Source organism: Diorhabda carinulata, chromosome 7, assembly GCF_026250575.1.
Source record: "Diorhabda carinulata isolate Delta chromosome 7, icDioCari1.1, whole genome shotgun sequence".
In the NCBI taxonomy this organism is placed as follows: Eukaryota; Metazoa; Arthropoda; class Insecta; order Coleoptera; family Chrysomelidae; genus Diorhabda; species Diorhabda carinulata.
In genome coordinates, this window is record NC_079466.1 from 24,967,136 (window position 1) to 24,992,365 (window position 25,230).

General features: G+C 31.8%; 2 protein-coding genes across 3 annotated transcripts in view; both read left to right on the forward strand.

Annotated features, from left to right (window-relative positions):
• Positions 1–520: 520 nt before the first annotated feature.
• LOC130896884 (uncharacterized) lies at positions 521–4,939 on the forward strand. Its single transcript, XM_057805248.1, has 5 exons — positions 521–552; positions 786–1,024; positions 1,084–1,296; positions 3,847–4,077; positions 4,142–4,939. Exons 1-5 carry the CDS (start codon positions 521–523, stop codon positions 4,309–4,311), a joined length of 885 nt encoding a protein of 294 aa, XP_057661231.1. The 3' UTR covers positions 4,312–4,939.
• A 1,518-nt stretch (positions 4,940–6,457) lies between these two features.
• LOC130896613 (voltage-dependent T-type calcium channel subunit alpha-1G-like) overlaps positions 6,458–25,230 on the forward strand; it is a 65,125-nt gene continuing 46,352 nt past the window's right edge. For both annotated transcript variants that reach the window (XM_057804812.1, XM_057804811.1), the window contains exons 1-11: positions 6,458–6,597; positions 8,127–8,284; positions 8,445–8,582; positions 8,698–8,813; positions 10,960–11,194; positions 11,258–11,435; positions 15,071–15,353; positions 17,915–18,007; positions 20,803–21,144; positions 21,201–21,360; positions 24,307–24,940. In XM_057804812.1, the coding sequence (XP_057660795.1) occupies positions 8,140–8,284; positions 8,445–8,582; positions 8,698–8,813; positions 10,960–11,194; positions 11,258–11,435; positions 15,071–15,353; positions 17,915–18,007; positions 20,803–21,144; positions 21,201–21,360; positions 24,307–24,940 (2,324 nt within the window). In that variant the 5' untranslated portion in view covers positions 6,458–6,597; positions 8,127–8,139. The remainder of the gene's footprint in view (positions 6,598–8,126; positions 8,285–8,444; positions 8,583–8,697; positions 8,814–10,959; positions 11,195–11,257; positions 11,436–15,070; positions 15,354–17,914; positions 18,008–20,802; positions 21,145–21,200; positions 21,361–24,306; positions 24,941–25,230) is intronic.

The following is a 25,230-nucleotide window of genomic DNA, read 5'->3' on the forward strand; positions in this document are numbered from 1 at the left end:
ATATTCTGCTTAATCTTTCGTACTAAAACAAATTTCCACTCGTAGTCTAACAAACTAAACATGAAATTAGTCAGTCTCGTTTTATTGTGTTGATATTCTGCTTAATCTCCCGTACTAAAACGAATTTCATCTCATGGTATAACAAACTAAACATGAAATTAGTCAGTATCGTTTTATTGTGTTGATATTCTGCTTAATCTCCCGTACTAAAACGAATTTCATCTCATGGTATAACAAGCTAAACATGAAATTAGTCAGTCTCGTTTTATTGTGTTGATATTCTGCTTAATCTCCCGTACTAAAACGAATTTCATATCTTGGTATAACAAGCTAAACATGAAATTAGTCAGTATCGTTTTATTGTGTTGATATTCTGCTTAATCTCCCGTACTAAAACGAATTTCATCTCATGGTATAACAAGCTAAACATGAAATTAGTCAGTTTTGTTTTATTGTGTTGATATTCTGCTTAATCTCCCGTACTAAAACGAATTTCATATCTTGGTATAACAAGCTAAACATGAAATTAGTCAGTCTCATCGTTAAACCCTTGTATATTAACAATTTTGGTTGAGGAATTTAGAACCACACAAATAAATGTGGGATTTCTTTTTTTCTATTTAATTAATTATTTTGTAAATATACAGTATGTTCAAAAAAAATATAATTTGTAAATATATTTGTTTTGAAGCGTAATAACTTTTGTTTCGTCGATTTAATAAGTCTTCTAGGCTAACTAAATAAAATTTAAAGCGCTGTTGCCACGTATTATAAAAAATCATAAGATACCAATACTCGGAAAAAAATTTAACACGTGATATTTCACAGATATTGAACCCCTTAGATGCGATCTGTAATAAACCGAGAAGAGACGCCGTATGCGTGAGTCAGCTAAAAAACGCGAAAAAAGTAGACAAAGCGATACTACAGGAACGTCCAGACGTCAAAATATTTTTACCTTTCCGTTTCCTTTTCTACAAGCCCGACGAACTTTTCAAACCTCACACGTACAACAGATTCTTAGGTGAGTCGTCGAACTGAACAACTTGGAAAATGTCTAATCGATTTTTTTTCGGATATCAGCCGCCCCCACAGGTGATCACGTCATAAGTTTGATTGATGAGATATCTCTGATATTACCACCGGCTCCTCCGCTGTCCCAATTGGACGATCTGGATCAGGATCTGTTTTGTAACGGGGATAATCGTCCTGTTAACTGCGGAAAGGATTGCCAATGCGTCCATAACGTGGATATTCCACTTAATGCCATCGTAGAAGTAGTTTTAGTTGATGAAGGTACGTACAAATATAATAAAATCTGTCTTTTCATTATAAACTTTCAATTTCCAATGAAAATTAATGGTTATAAACTGGGAGATAATATGGAAACGTCTCCTGACTACATTAACAGTCGAAAATTTTTCGTTGGCGGTTGATTTGTACGGTTTCCAAGCACCAGAAAGTTGCATGGTCCCGATATAGCATTGGTTTCCTCTGCAAGATCATTTTTTTTACTAAAATCGTCCAGTTTTCGTGTTTTTTGATTATAGATACATTTGTTGAGGTATATCAACAAACAAATGTCGTAATAAGTCTCCATTTTCCGAAAAAAATTTACGTTTATGGTCGAAAATATGTTGGGAATAAGTTTTTATTTCGCTCTGACTAGATTAACACAACAAACAGTCGAAAATTTTTCGTTGGCGGTTGATTTGTACGGTTTCCAAGCACCAGAAAGTTGCATGGTCCCGATATAGCATTGGTTTCCTCTGCAAGATCATTTTTTTTACTAAAATCGTCCAGTTTTCGTGTTTTTTGATTATAGATACATTTGTTGAGGTATATCAACAAACAAATGTCGTAATAAGTCTCCATTTTCCGAAAAAAATTTACGTTTATGGTCGAAAATATGTTGGGAATAAGTTTTTATCTCGCTCTGACTAGATTAAAACAACAAATAGTCGAAAATTTTTGTTTGGCGGTTGATTTGTACGGTTTCTAAGCACCAGAAAGTTGCATGGCCCCGATATAGCATTGGTTTCCTCTGCAAAATCATTTCTTTTAGTAAAATCGTCCAGTTTTCGTGTTTTTTGATTATAGATACATTTGTTGAGGTATATCAACAAACAAATGTCGTAATAAGTCTCCATTTTCCGAAAAAAATTTACGTTTATGGTCGAAAATATGTTGGGAATAAGTTTTTATCTCGCTCTGACTAGATTAAAACAACAAATAGTCGAAAATTTTTGTTTGGCGGTTGATTTGTACGGTTTCTAAGCACCAGAAAGTTGCATGGCCCCGATATAGCATTGGTTTCCTCTGCAAGATCATTTCTTTTACTAAAATCGTCCAGTTTTCGTGTTTTTTGATTATAGATACATTTGTTGAGGTATATCAACAAACAAATGTCGTAATAAGTCTCCATTTTCCGAAAAAAATTTACGTTTATGGTCGAAAATATGTTGGGAATAAGTTTTTATTTCGCTCTGACTAGATTAACACAACAAACAGTCGAAAATTTTTGTTTGGCGGTTGATTTGTACGGTTTCTAAGCACCAGAAAGTTGCATGGCCCCGATATAGCATTGGTTTCCTCTGCAAGATCATTTCTTTTACTAAAATCGTCCAGTTTTCGTGTTTTTTGATTATAGATACATTTGTTGAGGTATATCAACAAACAAATGTCGTAATAAGTCTCCATTTTCCGAAAAAAATTTACGTTTATGGTCGAAAATATGTTGGGAATAAGTTTTTATTTCGCTCTGACTAGATTAACACAACAAACAGTCGAAAATTTTTGTTTGGCGGTTGATTTGTACGGTTTCTAAGCACCAGAAAGTTGCATGGCCCCGATATAGCATTGGTTTCCTCTGCAAAATCATTTCTTTTATTAAAATCGTCCAGTTTTCGTGTTTTTTGATTATAGATACATTTGTTGAGGTATATCAACAAACAAATGTCGTAATAAGTCTCCATTTTCCGAAAAAAATTTACGTTTATGGTCGAAAATATGTTGGGAATAAGTTTTTATCTCGCTCTGACTAGATTAAAACAACAAATAGTCGAAAATTTTTGTTTGGCGGTTGATTTGTACGGTTTCTAAGCACCAGAAAGTTGCATGGCCCCGATATAGCATTGGTTTCCTCTGCAAGATCATTTCTTTTACTAAAATCGTCCAGTTTTCGTGTTTTTTGATTATAGATACATTTGTTGAGGTATATCAACAAACAAATGTCGTAATAAGTCTCCATTTTCCGAAAAAAATTTACGTTTATGGTCGAAAATATGTTGGGAATAAGTTTTTATTTCGCTCTGACTAGATTAACACAACAAACAGTCGAAAATTTTTGTTTGGCGGTTGATTTGTACGGTTTCTAAGCACCAGAAAGTTGCATGGCCCCGATATAGCATTGGTTTCCTCTGCATCTTCATTTTCATCCTCCGAATCGTTGAAATTTCATGTTTTTTGGATTTTTATTGAATTATATTCGTTGTATTTCCATGATTTAAATAAATAGAATTTAAAACTGAATAGAAATACACATTAAAATCAAAGATACGGTACTAATGTACCAGGGTCGTTCGAAAAGAAAGTTTTATTCACGTATTACACTTCGCATTGATGGAGGATGTACCGTATTCGCCAGATCTAGTTCCTAGCGACTTATTCCTATTTCCTAACCTCAAAATTTCGTTAGGAACGAAAAAGTTTTCCATTAAACGAATATGTAAGGGGTCAGTAGAAAAGTCTTGGAAACTTTTCGTACAATCCTCGTATTAAAATGATTATATTTGAGTGAATTCTACGGCCGGTGTTGCCTTTTTTCAATAATATCATAAATTCTAGTACAATCGCCGAATCTAAGTCACCCTTTCCATCTCCACGGGTATAACTTCAACGTGATCGGTATCGGTAGATCCCCGGATCAAAACGTGAAGAAAATCAACCTGAAGCACGCCTTAGATTTGGATAGGAGGGGACTACTACACAGACAGTTCAATTTACCTCCGTCGAAAGATACCGTAGCGGTACCGAATAACGGATATGTGATATTTAGATTTAGAGCCGATAATCCAGGTGAGAAACCCCCCGTAACAAACGTCCGGTAGCTTTTAAAATCATCGTCATTATTATTTATTAGGTTGGTGGTTGTTCCATTGCCATTTTCTCTTCCACATCGTCATAGGAATGGGTCTTGTTATTCACGTCGGGACTCAACACGATTTACCGCCGGTCCCGCATCTGTTTCCGAGATGCGGGGATCATTTGCCGCCCATAACGGGACCGCCGCCTCTACACAGTTACCAGTAATCGTTAGGTTAAAGAAAAAAAATTGAAACGATATATTTTGAATCATTTATAACAGTTTGTTTCCGAAATATTCGGAATTTGTTCGAGGTTGCAGCTTGTATTGACTGGACTATTTTTTTAACAAAAACATTTCAAATATACCTCGTATAATGAATGTTTAATGGTTGAAATAGTTTTTACCTACTAATTGAATGTTTATTTAAAGATTATCGAGGTATTGATTTAAAAATATTATCAATTTAATAAAAGGTATTCGTAAATATCTGCTGGTGACGTCACTACATAGTAAACATTCGATATAATCAATTAATTCATTTCGTTTGAACTATAATTCCATTGAAAAAAATTGTTAAATATAATAATCGAATTTTATTTTAATTGGTAAAAAGTTTCAAAAGACATTTTATAATAAGATTGAAGTTAATTGTTTATAAATTTACTATATAATGACGTCAGCGAATCGCCATATTGGTAATGAGGGTTTTAGCGGGAATTTTGAATCGAAAATGATTTTAAACGTGATGATGATATCGAAATTTTATTTTTTACGTGTTTGAATGAAATTAAATTGAATTTTTTTTGATATTGTATTTATATGAATGTTACAAAATATATTGTTCGAAAATATGATAATTGCTTTTTATTTAAACAACCTATTCCTATAAAATATATTAAAAATTGATGAAAAATGTTTTTTTTTTCGTTTACACTGATCCGATTTGATCTGAAACGACGCCTAGATCATTGGGCGTAAAAAATTTTTTAAAAACGTCCAAAATATAGTGTTTGGTTTTTGAATTTTATAAAAAAAGTCCCTAAAAAGAATGAAATTTACTAAAAAATAGTTTCATAACCCCAAATTGTATCACGACTTCTAGAAACCTAATTATCTAGAAAGTGATTTTAATATATAAAGCGGAGCGGAGTAACAAACAAGTGACAAGTCAATTAAAAAGTGTAATCAAATAAATTAGATGTAAAGTGTATAGTGAAAGTGTTGAAGAATTCGTTCTATCTTGCACATTCATACAGGACATGGACCGGGTCATTCTTTCCACCGAAAGTAGCACATAAAACGTTGTTTGACATTAGTTGGAACGTTTTTTTTTCCACCGAACTTCACTGTCAAATTTGTCTCATCTCTCCTGCCGCTTTCTCCAAGTCCTTTCCGTGACATTTCACTATTTCCATCTCTCGTTTATCATATGATCTATTAGAATAACCTCACCTAACATAACATAACCTAACCTAACATAAACATAACCTAACCTAACATAAACATAATCTAACATAACCTAACCTAACATAAACATAACTTAACCTAACCTAACCTAACCTAACCTAATCTAACATAAACATAACTTAACCTAACATAAACATAACCTAACCTAACCTAACCTAACATAAACATAATCTAACATAACCTAACCTAACATAAACATAACTTAACCTAACCTAACCTAACCTAACCTAATATAAACATAATCTAACATAACCTAACCTAACATAAACATAACTTAACCTAACCTAACCTAATCTAACATAAACATAACTTAACCTAACATAAACATAACCTAACCTAACCTAACATAATCTAACATAACCTAACCTAACATAAACATAACTTAACCTAACCTAACCTAACCTAACCTAATCTAACATAAACATAACCTAACCTAACATAAACATAACTTAACCTAACCTAACATAACTTAACCTAACCTAATCTAACATAAACATAACCTAACCTAACATAAACATAACCTAACTTAACATTGGAATTTTGAAATTTCCGCGGTTCGTGGTGAAAAATCCATTTGTAGAGATGGAGTTTTTCGGTTTTGGCACACTGTATCATCTCCTGTGGAATGTTTACGGTTTCCATTATAATGGATCGAATTCGAAACATATACCAGACGAAACGAAACGTAAATACCGTACGTTCGTGTATATAAACAAATAGTCACAGGTAATTGATTTACGGATGAAAATTTCATGATGAATTTTTTCATCGTTTTAACGCAGATATGCAACGGGATTAATTTTCAATTTCCTCGGAGGGATTACGGAGCAGGCGCGTTTATCTCGGGATACGGACGCTGTTGCTTCTCCACGCTGATTTTCCCGACAGTTTATAATCGTACCTCGGAAAATTCGGCGTCGGGAGATCGATAACGGGTGGAAAAATCCCGCCCAGATTTTTCATTTTCATGTATGTTAATTCGGTAGTTGGTTTTTCATTGGATTAATTTGAAAATTTTCGTTTTTCGAAATCGATAATTGCAGGTAAATATTTTATTTTAGTCGATTTATTGGGAAAAATTTTCACGAAAAACAATTTTTTATACTAAATTATCGTATATTTTAATTTTTCATTTCTTCTCTTTTATTCAATTTCGTTAACGGGATTTTGAATAAAAAAGTTTTTATTCGAAAAAATACTTAAATATACGAGGAGTAGTGGAAAAATATTGTTTTTTTTCGCTTGTGGTAACCCTAAACCAATCACTTTTCAATTGCATAATGTAGCAACCTTCCTTTTGCCCATACATACTTTTTCCAGGTTCTTGTGTCATCTCCATCAAATTTTATCCAAAATTACATCACATACAACATCATAATACGCCGTTCAATCCCTTGGATTATAGTTAGCGCTTCGCTAAGCGCTTTTGTTAAGATTTTTCTATTGGTTTTGGCTTCGTATGTCATTCAACATCATCATTGTGCCGTTAAATCTTTGGGATTAAGGCTAGCGCTTCGCTAAGCGCTTTTAGTTGGGTTTTTTCTTGGTTTTAGCTCCGTTCGTCATGAATTATCATCGTTATGCCTTCGATTCTCTTAGGATTATGATTAGCGCTTTGCTAAGCGCTTTTGTTAAGATTTTTCTATTGGTTTTGGCTTCGTATGTCATTCAACATCATCATTGTGCCGTTAAATCTTTGGGATTAAGGCTAGCGCTTCGCTAAGCGCTTTTAGTTGGGTTTTTTCTTGGTTTCAGCTCCGTTCGTCATGAATTATCATCGTTATGCCTTCGATTCTCTTAGGATTATGATTAGCGCTTTGCTAAGCGCTTTTGTTAAGATTTTTCTATTGGTTTTGGCTTCGTATGTCATTCAACATCATCATTGTGCCGTTAAATCTTTGGGATTAAGGCTAGCGCTTCGCTAAGCGCTTTTAGTTGGGTTTTTTCTTGGTTCTAGCTCCGTTCGTCATGAATTATCATCGTTATGCCTTCGATTCTCTTAGGATTATGATTAGCGCTTTGCATAGCGCTTTTGTTAAGATTTTTTTATAAGTATTGGCTTCGTTTATCATGAATTGTCATCATTATGCTTTAAATTTTCTTGGGTTATAGCTAGCGCTTCGCTAAGCGCTTTTAGTTGGGTTTTATCTTGGTTCTAGCTTCGTTCGTCATCCATTATAATCATTGTGCCTTTAAATCTTTGGGATTATGACTAGCGCTTAGCTAAGCGCTTTTTTAAGGTTTTTTCTCGATCCTGGTTTCGTTTATCAGCTTTCCACATTCTTTGATGTCACTGCGTTTTGCTTTCCATTCTACCACCTGGTATCTTCTTAAATCTGGTTCCTCCAGGTATTTCCCGGTCTGCCTTTGCCTCTTGGTCATAGAGGTATTTAATTTTATTAGTTTTTGCGCTTTTATATACCTCAATATATTGTCTTCCACCGGTCCATCTTCTAATTTTTCATTTTTCTTCAATCTCTCTCCATCTACTCTTTCCGTGATCGTGTATTTTCTCTCTTTATCCCATATCTTCTTCTTTTTCATTTATGACGGTTTTTTTTCTCGATTCCAGTTTAGATAAGAAGATGCATTGTTATTCAAGTTCCGGCGCGCTGCTTTCCAACGCGAGTTACATCCATTGTCGTTCCGATTCCGATAGCAGATTGTACAAACCCGAATCCCGATGGAAACTATCCGATAGCGGAGAATCCACCGTATCCGAATTGGATGGTAAAGTATAACTTTAATAAAACCACCCTGTATACCATCGACGGATAAACGAATAGGTTATGTTCTTACGAATCTATTTATATATAAAAGGGGTTTTATTTCCACGTTTTTCTCGTCGAAAAAATATTAATAGAGAGATTCTATTATATTTTTTTTATAGAATCGGAATCGGGGACTTCTGAGTCAGGTGTAAACGTCGATCCGAATATACCTTATCCAGGAATAGCCCCGGTGACGCTTCGATACCTTTCTCAAACGACTCGCCCCAGGAGTTGGTGTTTAGCTCTGGTTTCGAGCTCATATCCTTTTCATAAAACAAAAATTTTTCGAATTAAGTTTATGGATACAAAATACCGTAGATTTTGGATGTTTAGATAAAAATTTTGATTTAATCCTTAACTGATGATTAAACACGTGGTTCGAAAGGATATCCATGATGGTGATTCTACTAAATTGCATCACTTTAGGCATGTATCAACCTTGTTCGGATAAAGATCCTTGTACAACAAACAAATGTAAAATTTTACAGGTAAAAACGTTAATTATTAAAATTTTTATGATAAAATTGATATATAAACGAGGGAGGTTCAAGAATAACCTGTTATAACCTAGAAATGGCGGTACTAGCGGACATAGTACTAGAGTATTAACTAAATATGTGATCACGTGACAGTTTGTACCGCGTTTGGTCGTAATAAAACAAAAACAACAACGTGAAAACGTTTCGCAACAATTTATGTAGCAAATTCGTAACCGCGCGTCATATACTTTTAGAACCGTCCTCGTATATATGTATAATTCGTGAATTTTTTATTACCGCGTCACCGAGGATGCTTCTTCTTCTTTTTCTCATCCAGTCTTCTTTTTTTTTGGTTGGTAATCACGTTTTTAAATGCGTTTATATCCATCGCAATATAAAACAATTTTCCGACGTTGTGATTTATCAATTTTCTCCAACTTGGAGTTCTTCTTGCCGATGTCTTCTCTACTATCCTCTACATTATTTTGATATGTGTCAACACTGTTGGGAATATATCGAATTTGACATTGTCAACGTCAAATTTGACATTTGACGTACTCACGACGTACAATTAAAGGTTTTATTTACTTTTGAATAAATATCCGGCATTTTTTTCGAAATCCTCCCATTTTACGAGTTGTTCGCGATTTAAAATATTTAAACCCATTTTAAGGTGAAAATTTTGAGGTTAGGAAAAAATACCTTGGATACTTTTTTGTAGAGAATTTTGTGTTCTACATTTTTTGTCTCAACACTTTTTTTCGAATTCTTCCTAGTTTTCGAGTTTTTCACGATTCAAATAATTTTTGAGCGTTCAAACCCATTTTACGGTGAAAATTTTGAGGTTAGGAAAAAATACCTAGGATACTTTTTAGTAGAGAATTTTGTACTCTACATTTTTTGTCCCAATACTTTTTTTCGAATTCCTCCTAGTTTTCGAGTTGTTCGCGATTCAAAATATTTTTGAGTGTGTAAACCCATTTTAAGGTGAAAATTTTGAGGTTACGAAAAAATACCTAGGATACCTTTTTGTAGAGAATTTTATGCTCTACATTTTTTGTTTCAACACTTTTTTTCGAATTCCTCCTAGTTTTCGAGTTTTTCACGATTCAAATAATTTTTGAGCGTTCAAACCCATTTTACGGTGAAAATTTTGAGGTTAGGAAAAAATACCTGGGATCCTTTTTTGTAGAGAATTTTATGCTCTACATTTTTTGTCTCGACACTTTTCTTCGAATTCCTCCTAGTTTTCGAGTTATTCGCGTTTCAAAATATTTTTGAGTGTGTAAACCCATTTTAAGGTGAAAATATTGAGGTTAGGAAAAAATACCTGGGATACCTTCTTGTAGAGAATTTTGTGCTCTACATTTTTTGTCTCAACACTTTTTTTCGAATTCTTCCTAGTTTTCGAGTTTTTCACGATTCAAATAATTTTTGAGCGTTCAAACCCATTTTACGGTGAAAATTTTGAGGTTAGGAAAAAATACCTAGGATACTTTTTAGTAGAGAATTTTGTACTCTACATTTTTTGTCCCAATACTTTTTTTCGAATTCCTCCTAGTTTTCGAGTTGTTCGCGATTAAAAATATTTTTGAGTGTGTAAACCCATTTTAAGGTGAAAATTTTGAGGTTACGAAAAAATACCTAGGATACCTTTTTGTAGAGAATTTTATGCTCTACATTTTTTGTTCCAACACTTTTTTTCGAATTCCTCCTAGTTTTCGAGTTTTTCACGATTCAAATAATTTTTGAGCGTTCAAACCCATTTTACGGTGAAAATTTTGAGGTTAGGAAAAAATACCTAGGATCCTTTTTTGTAGAGAATTTTATACTCTACATTTTTTGTCTCGACACTTTTCTTCGAATTCCTCCTAGTTTTCGAGTTATTCGCGTTTCAAAATATTTTTGAGTGTGTAAACCCATTTTAAGGTGAAAATATTGAGGTTAGGAAAAAATACCTGGGATACCTTCTTGTAGAGAATTTTGTGCTCTACATTTTTTGTCCCAACACTTTTTTTCGAATTCCTCCTAGTTTTCGAGTTGTTCGCGGAATCATCTTCGAATTAGACTTGGAGCAGTCGAAAACTTTCGTGGTCTAAGCGCGAAGCGTTTCTAAGCGTCCAGGTTGTATCAATTTGAAATTGTATTTTTTTAGAGATTCGACGAATTTATTTTCGCGTTTTTCTCTTTGGAAATGACGATAAAAATGATCGCCATGGGCGTATACGGTCGTGGATCTTATTTAGCCGATTCTTGGAACCGTCTAGATCTATTTATAGTTATAGCTGGTGCTTTCGAATACGGTTTACCAAATTTTAACAACATCAATTTCTCGCCAGTTAGAACAATCAGAGTTTTGAGGCCTCTTCGGGCGATAAACCGAATACCCAGTAAGTTATCCAACGAAAAAAATCGTACAAACTGCGTATTTAATCGAATTTATCAATTTTTAGGTATGAGAATATTGGTTATGTTACTTTTGGATACATTACCCATGTTGGGCAATGTATTGTTATTATGTTTTTTCGTCTTCTTCATTTTTGGTATAATCGGCGTTCAATTATGGCAGGGGATACTCAGACAAAGGTGTGTCCTTAATAACGAACAATTTTCCCATATAACTTTTCCCAGGTAAGTATTTTTTCGTAAATGAAAAACTATTTAAATTTTAATATACGTCAACATTGTTGGAAATATATCATATTTGACATTGTCAACGTCAAATTTGACATTTGACGTGCTCACGACGTGTTATACGGGTGGTATTTGAGATGTTGAGGGTTTAGAATTGACTCAAATGTCCCAACACTTTTTTCGAATTCCCCCTAGTTTTCGAGTTTTTCGCGATTCAAATAATTTTTGAGTATATAAACCCATTTTAAGGTGAAAATTTTGAGGTTAGGAACAAACACCTACAATACTTTTTTGTAGAGAATTTTATGCTCTACATTTTTTGTCCCAACACTTTTTTTCGAATTCTTCGTAATTTTCGAGTTATTTCCGATTGAATATATTTTTGAGTGTATAAACCCATTTTAAGGTGAAAATTTTGAGGTTAGGAACAAACACCTACAATACTTTTTTGTAGATAATTTTATGCTCTACATTTTATGTCCCAACACTTTTTTCGAATTCCTCGTAATTTTCGAGTTATTCCCGATTTAAAATATTTTTGAGTATATAAAACCATTTTAAGGTGAAAATTTTGAGGTTAGGAACAAACACCTACAATACTTTTTTGTAGATAATTTTATGCTCTACATTTTTTGTCCCAACACTTTTTTTCGAATTCTTCGTAATTTTCGAGTTATTTCCGATTAAAAATAGTTTTGAGTGTATAAACCCATTTTAAGGTGAAAATTTTGAGGTTAGGAACAAACACCTACAATACTTTTTTGTAGATAATTTTATGCTCTACATTTTATGTCCCAACACTTTTTTCGAATTCCTCGTAATTTTCGAGTTATTCCCGATTTAAAATATTTTTGAGTATATAAAACCATTTTAAGGTGAAAATTTTGAGGTTAGGAACAAACACCTACAATACTTTTTTGTAGAGAATTTTATGCTCTACATTTTTTGTCCCAACACTTTTTTTCGAATTCTTCGTAATTTTCGAGTTATTTCCGATTAAAAATAGTTTTGAGTGTATAAACCCATTTTAAGGTGAAAATTTTGAGGTTAGGAACAAACACCTACAATACTTTTTTGTAGATAATTTTATGCTCTACATTTTATGTCCCAACACTTTTTTCGAATTCCTCGTAATTTTCGAGTTATTCCCGATTTAAAATATTTTTGAGTATATAAAACCATTTTAAGGTGAAAATTTTGAGGTTAGGAACAAACACCTACAATACTTTTTTGTAGAGAATTTTATGCTCTACATTTCTTGTTCCAACACTTTTTTTCGAATTCTTCGTAATTTTCGAGTTATTCCCGATTGAAAATATTTTTGAGTGTATAAACCCATTTTAAGGTGAAAATTTTGAGGTTAGGAACAAACACCTACAATACTTTTTTGTAGAGAATTTTATGCTCTACATTTTTTGTCCCAACAATTTTTTCGAATTCTTCGTAATTTTCGAGTTATTCCCGATTGAAAATATTTTTGAGTGTATAAACCCATTTTAAGGTGAAAATTTTGAGGTTAGGAACAAACACCTACAATACTTTTTTGTAGAGAATTTTATGCTCTACATTTTTTGTCCCAACACTTTTTTTCGAATTCTTCGTAATTTTCGAGTTATTTCCGATTAAAAATAGTTTTGAGTGTATAAACCCATTTTAAGGTGAAAATTTTGAGGTTAGGAACAAACACCTACAATACTTTTTTGTAGAGAATTTTATGCTCTACATTTTTTGTCCCAACACTTTTTTTCGAATTCTTCGTAATTTTCGAGTTATTTCCGATTAAAAATAGTTTTGAGTGTATAAACCCATTTTAAGGTGAAAATTTTGAGGTTAGGAACAAACACCTACAATACTTTTTTGTAGATAATTTTATGCTCTACATTTTATGTCCCAACACTTTTTTCGAATTCCTCGTAATTTTCGAGTTATTCCCGATTTAAAATATTTTTGAGTATATAAAACCATTTTAAGGTGAAAATTTTGAGGTTAGGAACAAACACCTACAATACTTTTTTGTAGATAATTTTATGCTCTACATTTTTTGCCCCAACACTTTTTTTCGAATTCCTCATAATTTTCAAGTTATTCCCGATTTAAAATATTTTTGAGTATATAAAACCATTTTAAGGTGAAAATTTTGAGGTTAGGAACAAACACCTACAATACGTTTTTGTAGAGAATTTTATGCTCTACATTTTTTGTCCCAATACTTTTTTTCGAATTCTTCGTAATTTTCGAGTTATTTCCGATTGAATATATTTTTGAGTGTATAAACCCATTTTAAGGTGAAAATTTTGAGGTTAGGAACAAACACCTACAATACTTTTTTGTAGAGAATTTTATGCTCTACATTTTTTGTTCCAACACTTTTTTTCGAATTCTTCGTAATTTTCGAGTTATTCCCGATTGAAAATATTTTTGAGTGTATAAACCCATTTTAAGGTGAAAATTTTGAGGTTAGGAACAAACACCTACAATACTTTTTTGTAGAGAATTTTATGCTCTACATTTTTTGTTCCAACACTTTTTTTCGAATTCTTCGTAATTTTCGAGTTATTCCCGATTGAAAATATTTTTGAGTGTATAAACCCATTTTAAGGTGAAAATTTTGAGGTTAGGAACAAACACCTACAATACTTTTTTGTAGAGAATTTTATGCTCTACATTTTTTGTCCCAACACTTTTTTTCGAATTCTTCGTAATTTTCGAGTTATTTCCGATTGAAAATATTTTTGACTGTATAAACCCATTTTAAGGTGAAAATTTTGAGGTTAGGAAAAATACCTAGGATACTTTTTTGTAGAGAATTTTATGCTCTACATTTTTTGTCCTAACACTTTTTTTCGTATTCTTCGTAATTTTCGAGTTATTCTCGATTTAAAATATTTTTGAGTATATAAACCCATTTTAAGGTGAAAATTTTGAGGTTAGGAACAAACACCTACAATACTTTTTTGTAGAGAATTTTATGCTCTACATTTTATGTCCCAACACTTTTTTTCGAATTCCTCGTAATTTTCGAGTTATTTCCGATTGAAAATATTTTTCAGTGTATAAACCCATTTTAAGGTGAAAATTTTGAGGTTAGGAACAAACACCTACAATACTTTTTTGTAGAGAATTTTATGCTCTACATTTTTTGTTCCAACACTTTTTTTCGAATTCTTCGTAATTTTCGAGTTATTTCCGATTAAAAATAGTTTTGAGTGTATAAACCCATTTTAAGGTGAAAATTTTGAGGTTAGGAACAAACACCTACAATACTTTTTTGTAGAGAATTTTATGCTCTACATTTTTTGTTCCAATACTTTTTTCGAATTCCTCCTCTTTATTTTTGGTATAATCGACATTCAATTATGGCAGGGGATACTCAGACAAAGGTGTGTCCTTAATAACGAACAATTTTCCCATATAACTTTCCCCAGGTAAGTATTTTTCGTAAATGTAAAACTATTTACGAAGATCGCTATTTAAATTTTGATATACGTCAACACTGTTGGGAATATATCGAATTTGACATTGTCAACGTCAAATTTGACATTTGACGTACTCACTACGTGTTATACGGGTGGTGTTTGAGATGTTGAGGGTTTAGAATTGACTCAAAATTAAAGTAGCAACATTATTTCTAGTGATTTGAGTTACTATTACAAACCAGGAGATACGGATTACATTTGTAGTAAAAACGTTAATTCCGGTATGCATTTTTGCAATACGTTACCACCTTACAAAAACGGTTCGACCGTCTGTTTTTTAACCGTGGAGGAAAAGGATTATCCCGAATATAGAAACAACGATTCTTATTGTGTAAATTGGAATTTGTACTACACCCTTTGTTCGGATAAAAACCAAAATCCCTTCCAGGATACTATATCCTTCGATAATATCGGATTAGCGTGGATAGCGATTTTTTTGGTGAGTAAATAACGTTTTTCGAATTTATTTACACACTGTATAATACAATCGGAATAATTTTTGCTATTGGTTATACTAATTCGTTGTTTTTACTACGATTATTTATTTAAAACTAAATAACTGCGTTTAGAAATATCATTTATATACCTAAATAGAATTCTAGAAAGTTCTAGAAAAAAAAAATACAACAAATAGACTAGACTAGAACAGATTTTTAGTCTGTGCTATATTATATTTGAAATCGGATCTAGAACTACTAATAACGTGATGATTTGGGAAAAAATTGACCAAAAATCCTGTTCTATTTTACCTAGATTCATACTACGGTTTGCAATTGAAGATTTCAATTACTTTTGAGTAAATCTCCGGCGGCATTTTTTTCGAAATCCTCTCATTTTTCGACTTGTTCGCGATTCAAAATATTTTTGAGTGTATAAACCCATTTTAAGGTGAAAATTTTGAGGTTAGGAAAAAATACCTAGGATACTTTTTTGTAGAGAATTTTATGCTCTACATTTTTTGTTCCAACACTTTTTTCGAATTCCTCGTAATTTTCAAGTTATTCCCGATTTAAAATATTTTTAAGTATATAAAACCATTTTAAGGTGAAAATTTTGAGGTTAGGAACAAACACCTAAAATACTTTTTTGTAGAGAATTTTATGCTCTACATTTTTTGTTCCAACAATTTTTTCGAATTCCTCGTAATTTTCGAGTTATTCCCGATTTAAAATATTTTTGAGTATATAAAACCATTTTAAGGTGAAAATTTTGAGGTTAGGAACAAACACCTACAATACTTTTTTGTAGAGAATTTTATGCTCTACATTTTTTGCCCCAACACTTTTTTTCGAATTCCTCATAATTTTCAAGTTATTCCCGATTTAAAATATTTTTAAGTATATAAAACCATTTTAAGGTGAAAATTTTGAGGTTAGGTACAAACACCTACAATACTTTTTTGTAGAGAATTTTATGCTCTACATTTTTTGTTCCAACAATTTTTTCGAATTCCTCGTAATTTTCGAGTTATTCCCGATTTAAAATATTTTTGAGTATATAAAACCATTTTAAGGTGAAAATTTTGAGGTTAGGAACAAACACCTACAATACTTTTTTGTAGATAATTTTATGCTCTACATTTTTTGCTCCAACACTTTTTTTCGAATTCCTCATAATTTTCAAGTTATTCCCGATTTAAAATATTTTTAAGTATATAAAACCATTTTAAGGTGAAAATTTTGAGGTTAGGAACAAACACCTAAAATACTTTTTTGTAGAGAATTTTATGCTCTACATTTTTTGTTCCAACAATTTTTTCGAATTCCTCGTAATTTTCGAGTTATTCCCGATTTAAAATATTTTTGAGTATATAAAACCATTTTAAGGTGAAAATTTTGAGGTTAGGAACAAACACCTACAATACTTTTTTGTAGATAATTTTATGCTCTACATTTTTTGCTCCAACACTTTTTTTCGAATTCCTCATAATTTTCAAGTTATTCCCGATTTAAAATATTTTTGAGTATATAAAACCATTTTAAGGTGAAAATTTTGAGGTTAGGAACAAACATCTACAATACTTTTTTGTAGATAATTTTATGCTCTACATTTTTTGCCCCAACATTTTTTTTCGAATTCCTCATAATTTTCAAGTTATTCCCGATTTAAAATATTTTTAAGTATATAAAACCATTTTAAGGTAAAAATTTTGAGGTTAGGAGCAAACACCTACAATACTTTTTTGTAGAGAATTTCATTCTCTACATTTTTTGTTCCAACACTTTTTTTCGAATTCTTCCTAGTTTTCCAGTTATTCGCGATTCAAAATATTTTTGAGTGTATAAACTCTTTTTAGGGTGAAAATTTTGAGGTTATTAACAATTCAAGTCTGAAAATTTCGAGTTCCATACTTATTCAGTATCTCAAAACCTCCCAGAATCTAGAAAAATGAAAATCGCTCAATTTCATTTAAGGTTTTAGCTCAAAACCGCCTAATTTGCCTGTACTATTAATTATTATATCCATTTGGTATTTAACGGCGTTTTTAATATACACACACGTACACCATCGATGAACATCACAGATTTCTTTAATGTAATCAAAATCATTGGCAGTAGAAATTATAAAACAGATGAACTTTAAAATAATTTACAAACATTTCCGTTTCATAATTTGATGGTTTCATTTAATGTACTATATATACATATAATCAAACTCATATACGAGGGCTACTACTCAAGTTTTTATATAAACAAATATTTATGATTGGATATCTTTTCATATCATCCTCGTATATATTTCAAATACGTTTGGTTGTGTATATTTTATATTTAGATGTTACATAATATTAATAAAATAATCGTACCACATTTGCTTTGGGTATTAAAAAGTTATTTTAATCGAATAAAATCGTTTATTACGATTATACAGGGTGTAAAACTTTTAACAGCATGATTTTCTATTTAAAAAAAAATAATTTTCTGTTTATTTCGCGATTTGTATTTGGTAACGATTGTAGTTCATGATAATAAACAAAAATAACTGTACAATTTCATTTAGGTCATCTCTTTGGAAGGCTGGACTGAAATTATGTATTATATACAGGATGGACACAGTTTCTGGGATTGGATTTATTTTGTATTACTTATAGTGGTATGTAGTTACTTATTATGTGCCCCCTGTATAAAACATATCATATAATATTTAAATCAGTACATAAAAAGCGTGTTACGTATTCTCAATTAATTATTGAATATTTTCACTCATTTTAAATTTAAAAAGAAATCGTATTTACGACCTTGAATAACTTAACCGCCATGTTTCCTTTCATGCCAAGTTGGTGATATATACTACAGATGGCGTCACTACATAAAACAATATTAATTACTTTTTTTTATTTATAAACAAATTTATAGTTAATCATTAAAACAAATCAATTTATTTCCTTGAATTATTTCTTATAAATAAGTAATTGAACTTTCTTATTTTACTGTTAAATTCATCACAACTAATATTATTACAGCTTCCTACAATACGGTAAAATAATAAACTAATTAATTTTAAGTTTCTCGTAGAGATGGCGCATACAAATGTCATTTTTATTGTAAAATATCGTATTTAACATGGATTTTTAATAATTATTCATTCACTATTTGAATATTTTCACTTATTTTGATATTATTAAAAAATTGTAGTTACGACTTTCAATAACTGTCATGTTTCCTTCCATGCCGTAGAACTATTGAATGTTTGAGTTGGTCATCCGTACTACAGATGGCGTAACTATATAAAATAATATCAATTACATTAAATTTATAAACAATGTTATTGTTAATCAGTGAAACAAATCTACGTATTCTTCCCAATTTATTTTCGTGAATTTTTTATTATAAATACGTAACTAAACATAACTTTCTACTTTTACTTGTAAATTCATTACAACTAATGTTATTACAGTTTCCTTCAGAACCGTACAATAATAAACTTATTAATTTTAAGTTTACAAATGTCATTTTTATCGTAAAATATCGTGTTTAACGTGGATTTTTAATAATTATTCATTTACCATTTGAATATTTTCACTTATTTTGAATTTATAAAAAATTGTAGTTACGAATTTCAATAACTGTCATGTTTCCTTCCATGCCGTAGAACTATTGAATGTTTGAGTTGGTCATCCGTACTACAGATGGCGTAACTATATAAAATAATATCAATTACATTAAATTTATAAACAATGTTATTGTTAATCAGTGAAACAAATCTACGTATTCTTCCCAATTTATTTTCGTGAATTTTTTATTATAAATACGTAACTAAACATAACTTTCTACTTTTACTTGTAAATTCATTACAACTAATGTTATTACAGTTTCCTTCAGAACCGTACAATAATAAACTTATTAATTTTAAGTTTACAAATGTCATTTTTATCGTAAAATATCGTGTTTAACATGGATTTTTAATAATTATTCATTCACCATTTGAATATTTTCACTTATTTTGAATTTATAAAAAATTGTAGTTACGAATTTCAATAACTGTCATGTTTCCTTCCATGCCGTAGAACTATTGAATGTTTGAGTTGGTCATCCGTACTACAGATGGCGTAACTATATAAAATAATATCAATTACATTAAATTTATAAACAATGTTATTGTTAATCAGTGAAACAAATCTACGTATTCTTCCCAATTTATTTTCGTGAATTTTTTATTATAAATACGTAACTAAACATAACTTTCTACTTTTACTTGTAAATTCATTACAACTAATGTTATTACAGTTTCCTTCAGAACCGTACAATAATAAACTTATTAATTTTAAGTTTACAAATGTCATTTTTATCGTAAAATATCGTGTTTAACATGGATTTTTAATAATTATTCATTCACCATTTGAATATTTTCACTTATTTTGAATTTATAAAAAATTGTAGTTACGAATTTCAATAACTGTCATGTTTCCTTCCATGCCGTAGAACTATTGAATGTTTGAGTTGGTCATCCGTGCTACAGATGGCGTAACTATATAAAATAATATCAATTACATTAAATTTATAAACAATGTTATTGTTAATCAGTGAAACAAATCTACGTATTCTTCCCAATTTATTTTCGTGAATTTTTTATTATAAATACGTAACTAAACATAACTTTCTACTTTTACTTGTAAATTCATTACAACTAATGTTATTACAGTTTCCTTCAGAACCGTACAATAATAAACTTATTAATTTTAAGTTTACAAATGTCATTTTTATCGTAAAATATCGTGTTTAACATGGATTTTTAATAATTATTCATTCACCATTTGAATATTTTCACTTATTTTGAATTTATAAAAAATTGTAGTTACGAATTTCAATAACTGTCATGTTTCCTTCCATGCCGTAGAACTATTGAAGTTGATCGTCCGTAATACAGATGGCGTAACTATATAAAATAATAGAATCAATTACATTAGATTTATAAACAATGTTATTGTTAATCAGTGAAACAAATCTACGTATTTTTCCCAATTTAATTTCGTGAATTTTTTATTATAAATACGTAACTAAACATAACTTTCTACTTTTAGTGGTAAATTCATTACAACTAATGTTATTACAGTTTCCTTCAGTACCGTACAATAATAAACTTATTAATTTTGAGTTCGTCGTATAGATGGCGAGATATCTGAATAACGAATTTTACAAATGTCATTTTTATCGTAAAATATCGTGTTTAACATGAATTTCCAATTATTAATAATAAAATATGATAAAATATTGAATTTACGTTATTAATATCACAATTCTAACTGACAAATGACATTGTAAAACAGCGTTTTTATAATCAATTATTGTTTTATGATATACAGGGTGATATGTGAAACTAACGAATTAGAATAGAATATAAAGTAGTGTAATTATAATAGATAATGGAGGAATAATTGTAATTTTAAGATCGGTTCTTTCTTCATGATCAATTTGTGCCTTGTTGTGATCGCGACCCAATTTTCGGAAACTAAAAAACGAGAAATGGAACGGATGCGTTTGGAAAGAGCCAGATTCCAAAGTACGAGCACTTTGGCTTCGTCGACGAATAACAGCGAACCGACCAGCTGTTACGCGGAAATTATTAAATACATAGCCCACTTATGGAGGAGATTCAAAAGGAAAATAATGTTGAAAATCAGATTTTACAATTTGAAAAGGAATCAGAGGAATCAGCTGATCGCCGGGGATACGATCAGACTCAATTCCACTAAACGCCATCATCCGAATTGCTCCAAATTGACTTTGATGGTGAGATCGATGACGGGACGAGCGCGTATATGAATATACAGTGTGTTTGTTTTTAGAGCTCGACGAATCTGCTATCTCCTCCAACGCCGTCTATTTCCGGTAACGCGAGACGGTCTTCCGTTATGTTTAGCGATTTAATTATATTGCACGGTCAAAATAGCTCGACTACGGCCTATAAAAAGAACGTATGTTCGAGTGAAAAGACAACGCAAGCAGGTAGGTGAAAATTTTGTGTACTGGGTTCTTAGTCGCTTTCTTTGTCCAATATTCTAGCCGGATCTGGTACCAAGTGAATAATTTATACTCAAAAAACGTCGAAATCTCATATTTAAGTGAAAAAAACCTCCAAAAAATGATCAAATTGAATGAATGTAGCGATAAAACTGTCAAAATTGAGCTTCTAGTAACTTTTTGTCCAAAATTCTAACCAGATCTGGTCCCAAGTGATAATTTTAAGCTTATAAAACGGAAATGTCTCATATCAAAGTGGAGGACCCTCAAAAAAGGATCAAATTGAATGAATATAGTGATAAAACTGTCAAAATTGAGCTGTTAGTCGCTTTTCTTTCCAAAATTCTCGCCACATCTGGTACCAAGTGACTATTTTATGCTGAAAAAATGCCTAAATTCCATATGAAAGTGCAAAACGTTCAAAAAACTACTAAATTGAATGAATGTAGCGATAAAACTGTCAAAATTGAGCTTCTAGTTGCTTTTCTGTCCAACATTCTCGCCAAATCTGGTACCAAGTGATAATTTTGAGCTTAGAAAACGACAAAATTTCATATCAAAGTGAAAAACCTTCAAAAATTGTCCCAATGAATGAATATAATGATAAATCCTCCAAAACTGCGCTACTAGCTGCTTTTCTGTCCAACATTCTCGCCAGATCTGGTACCAAGTGATAATTTTGAGCTTAGAAAATGCCAAAATTTCATATCAAATTGAAAAACCTTCAAAATTTGTCCCAATCAATGAATATAACGATAAAACTGCCAAAATTTAGCTGTTAGTTGCTTTCTTGTCCAATATTCTAGCCAGATCTCGTACTATGTGACTATTTTATGCTCAAAAAATACCGAAATTTCATATCAAAGAGCAAAACCTTCAAAAAACTACCAAATTGAATGAATATAGTGATAAAACTGTCAAAATTGAGCTTCCAGTTGTTTTTTTGTCCAAAATTCAAGCCAGATCTGGTCCCAAGTGATAATATTGATCTTAGAAAACGCCAAAATTTCATATCAAAGTGAAAAACCTTCAAAAATTGTCCCAATGAATGAATATAATGATAAATCCTCCAAAACTGCGCTTCTACCTACTTTTCTGTCCAATATTCTCGTCAGATCTGATATCAAGTGACTAATTTATCCTCAAAAAACGCCAAAATTTCATATCAAAGTGAAAAACCTTCAAAAATTGTCCCAATTAATGAATATAACGATAAAACTGCCAAAACTGCGCTACTAGCTGCTTTTCTGTCCAACATTCTCGCCAGATCTGCTACCAAGTGATAATTTTAAGCTTAGAAAACGGAAACGTCTCATATCAAAGTGGAGGACACTTAAAAAATGATCAAATTGAAAGAATATAGCGATAAAACTGACAAAACTGTATTTCTAGCTGTTTTCTTGTCCAAAATTTTAACCAGATCTGGTATTATGTGACTATTTTATGCCGAAAAAATGCCGAAGTTTCATATCAAAGTAAAAGAACCTCCGAAAAATGACGAAATTCAATGAATATAGCGATAAAACTGTCAAAATTGAGCTGTTAGTTGCTTTTCTGTCCAAAATTCTCGCCAGATCTGATATCAAGTGACTAATTTATCCTCAAAAAACGCCAAAATTTCATATCGAAGTGAAAAACCTTCAAAAATTGTCCCAATTAATGAATATAACGATAAAACTGCCAAAACTGCGCTACTAGCTGCTTTTCTGTCCAACATTCTCGCCAGATCTGCTACCAAGTGATAATTTTAAGCTTAGAAAACGGAAACGTCTCATATCAAAGTGGAGGACACTTAAAAAATGATCAAATTGAAAGAATATAGCGATAAAACTGTCAAAATTGAGCTGTTAGTTGCTTTTCTGTCCAAAATTCTCGCCAGATCTGATATCAAGTGACCAATTTATCCTCAAAAAACGCCAAAATTTCATATCGAAGTGAAAAACCTTCAAAAATTGTCCCAATTAATGAATATAACGATAAAACTGCCAAAACTGCGCTTCTACCTACTTTTCTGTCCAATATTCTCGCCAGATCTGGTACCAAGTGATAATTTTAAGCTTAGAAAACGGAAACGTCTCATATCAAAGTGGAGGACACTTAAAAAATGATCAAATTGAAAGAATATAGCGATAAAACTGTCAAAATTGAGCTGTTAGTTGCTTTTCTGTCCAAAATTCTCGCCAGATCTGATATCAAGTGACCAATTTATCCTCAAAAAACGCCAAAATTTCATATCGAAGTGAAAAACCTTCAAAAATTGTCCCAATTAATGAATATAACGATAAAACTGCCAAAACTGCGCTTCTACCTACTTTTCTGTCCAATATTCTCGCCAGATCTGGTACCAAGTGATAATTTTAAGCTTAGAAAACGGAAACGTCTCATATCAAAGTGGAGGACACTTAAAAAATGATCAAATTGAAAGAATATAGCGATAAAACTGTCAAAATTGAGCTCGCCTCCAAAATCTATCCAGAGTTTCGTCCAGATCAACAGTCCAATATCAAATTACATTCCCAAACAGACTATTTCCCATTGGATCCTGAGATGATCTCCCCAAAGTGCAAATTACGATATGAAAATCAAAAGATCTGGTGACATAGAGATGAAGACGACGAAGACAATGGGTCGAATTTGGTATGTTATGGTAGTAGTCACAAGCTTCCAAACGAGTCCAATGTACCAGACCCCATGGAAAACCTCATGAAGAAGCAGCAGCATGCACGGATCAAGATATTTTTCGCAATATTGATAACGCGGCGTCGCTGAAGATGAAGATGCAGAAGGATTCGGAAAGGATATAGTTGAGAAACGGTTTACCCATCGAATAGAAGCTCCCAGCCCAAATAGAATTAGATTCTTCTTCTTCTTCTTCTTCTTTCGGCGTCTCTTACAAGGTTTTGTCATACTAACATGTTGAATTGTTTCGAGGTGATGGCAATATCTGGCAAATAAGCGGTTCTTCTTCGGACCAAGCAGACGTTCAAGCCCAACTGATTCAGCAGCAATGCAGCAGCTTGGTGAACGGCGAAACTCTAACCTGCCAAGAGCTCCTGGCCTTGGGGGCGATCAACGCCGCCCTATCCACAGGACAAATACTCCTCGACGTGTTTTTCAATTCGATATCGAAAGGATTGAAAAAGGACAGCGAGAATAATTACGTGAAGCGCCTCTCGGAGGAGGATAATTTTTGTTGTTGCCAGGATTTGTGGCGAGGGGATGTCGAATACGAGACCGAAAAACGTACCAAATGTTACATTTATTCCTGTTTGGTTATCAAGGGGATATTGAAGGTGTTCGAGGTGTTTAGAGGGAGGATTAAGAAATTGGTGGTGCACAAGATATTCCAGCACGGGATATTGTTGGCCATATTGATAAATACGCTTTCCATGGGTATAGAACACCATAACCAATCGGAAATATTGACGCACGTAGTCGAAGTTACCAATATCATTTTTTCCGCTATTTTCGCTATCGAAATGCTTCTCAAGATAATATCCGAAGGACCTTTCGGGTATATCTCGAACGGGTTCAACGTTTTCGACGGGATCATTGTCGTATTGAGGTGAGTACGAAAAATTTACGGTTATTGATGTTTTTTTAACAAATAATACAACTGAAAAGATTTTTGGATAATCGTGGAAGAAGCTCTCGATGTCATCTAGTCAATTTCGGTATATAATTAATGATTATAGCGATAAAACAGTCAAAAATGAGCTTCTAGTCGCTTTCTGTCCAAAATTCTAGCCAGATCTGGTACTGTGTGACTATTTTATGCTAAAAAAATACCGAAATTTCATATCAAAGTGCAAAACCTCAAAAAAACTACTAAATTGAATGAATGTAGCGATAAAA

Coding starts and splice junctions, on each gene's coding strand:
- LOC130896884 (XM_057805248.1), top strand. CDS start 521: ATGAAATTAGTCAGTCTCATCGTTAAACCCTT. Junction 553..785: donor AGTCTCATCGTTAAACCCTT/GTATATTAACAA, acceptor AAAAATCATAAG/ATACCAATACTCGGAAAAAA. Junction 4,078..4,141: donor ATTTAGAGCCGATAATCCAG/GTGAGAAACCCC, acceptor ATTATTTATTAG/GTTGGTGGTTGTTCCATTGC.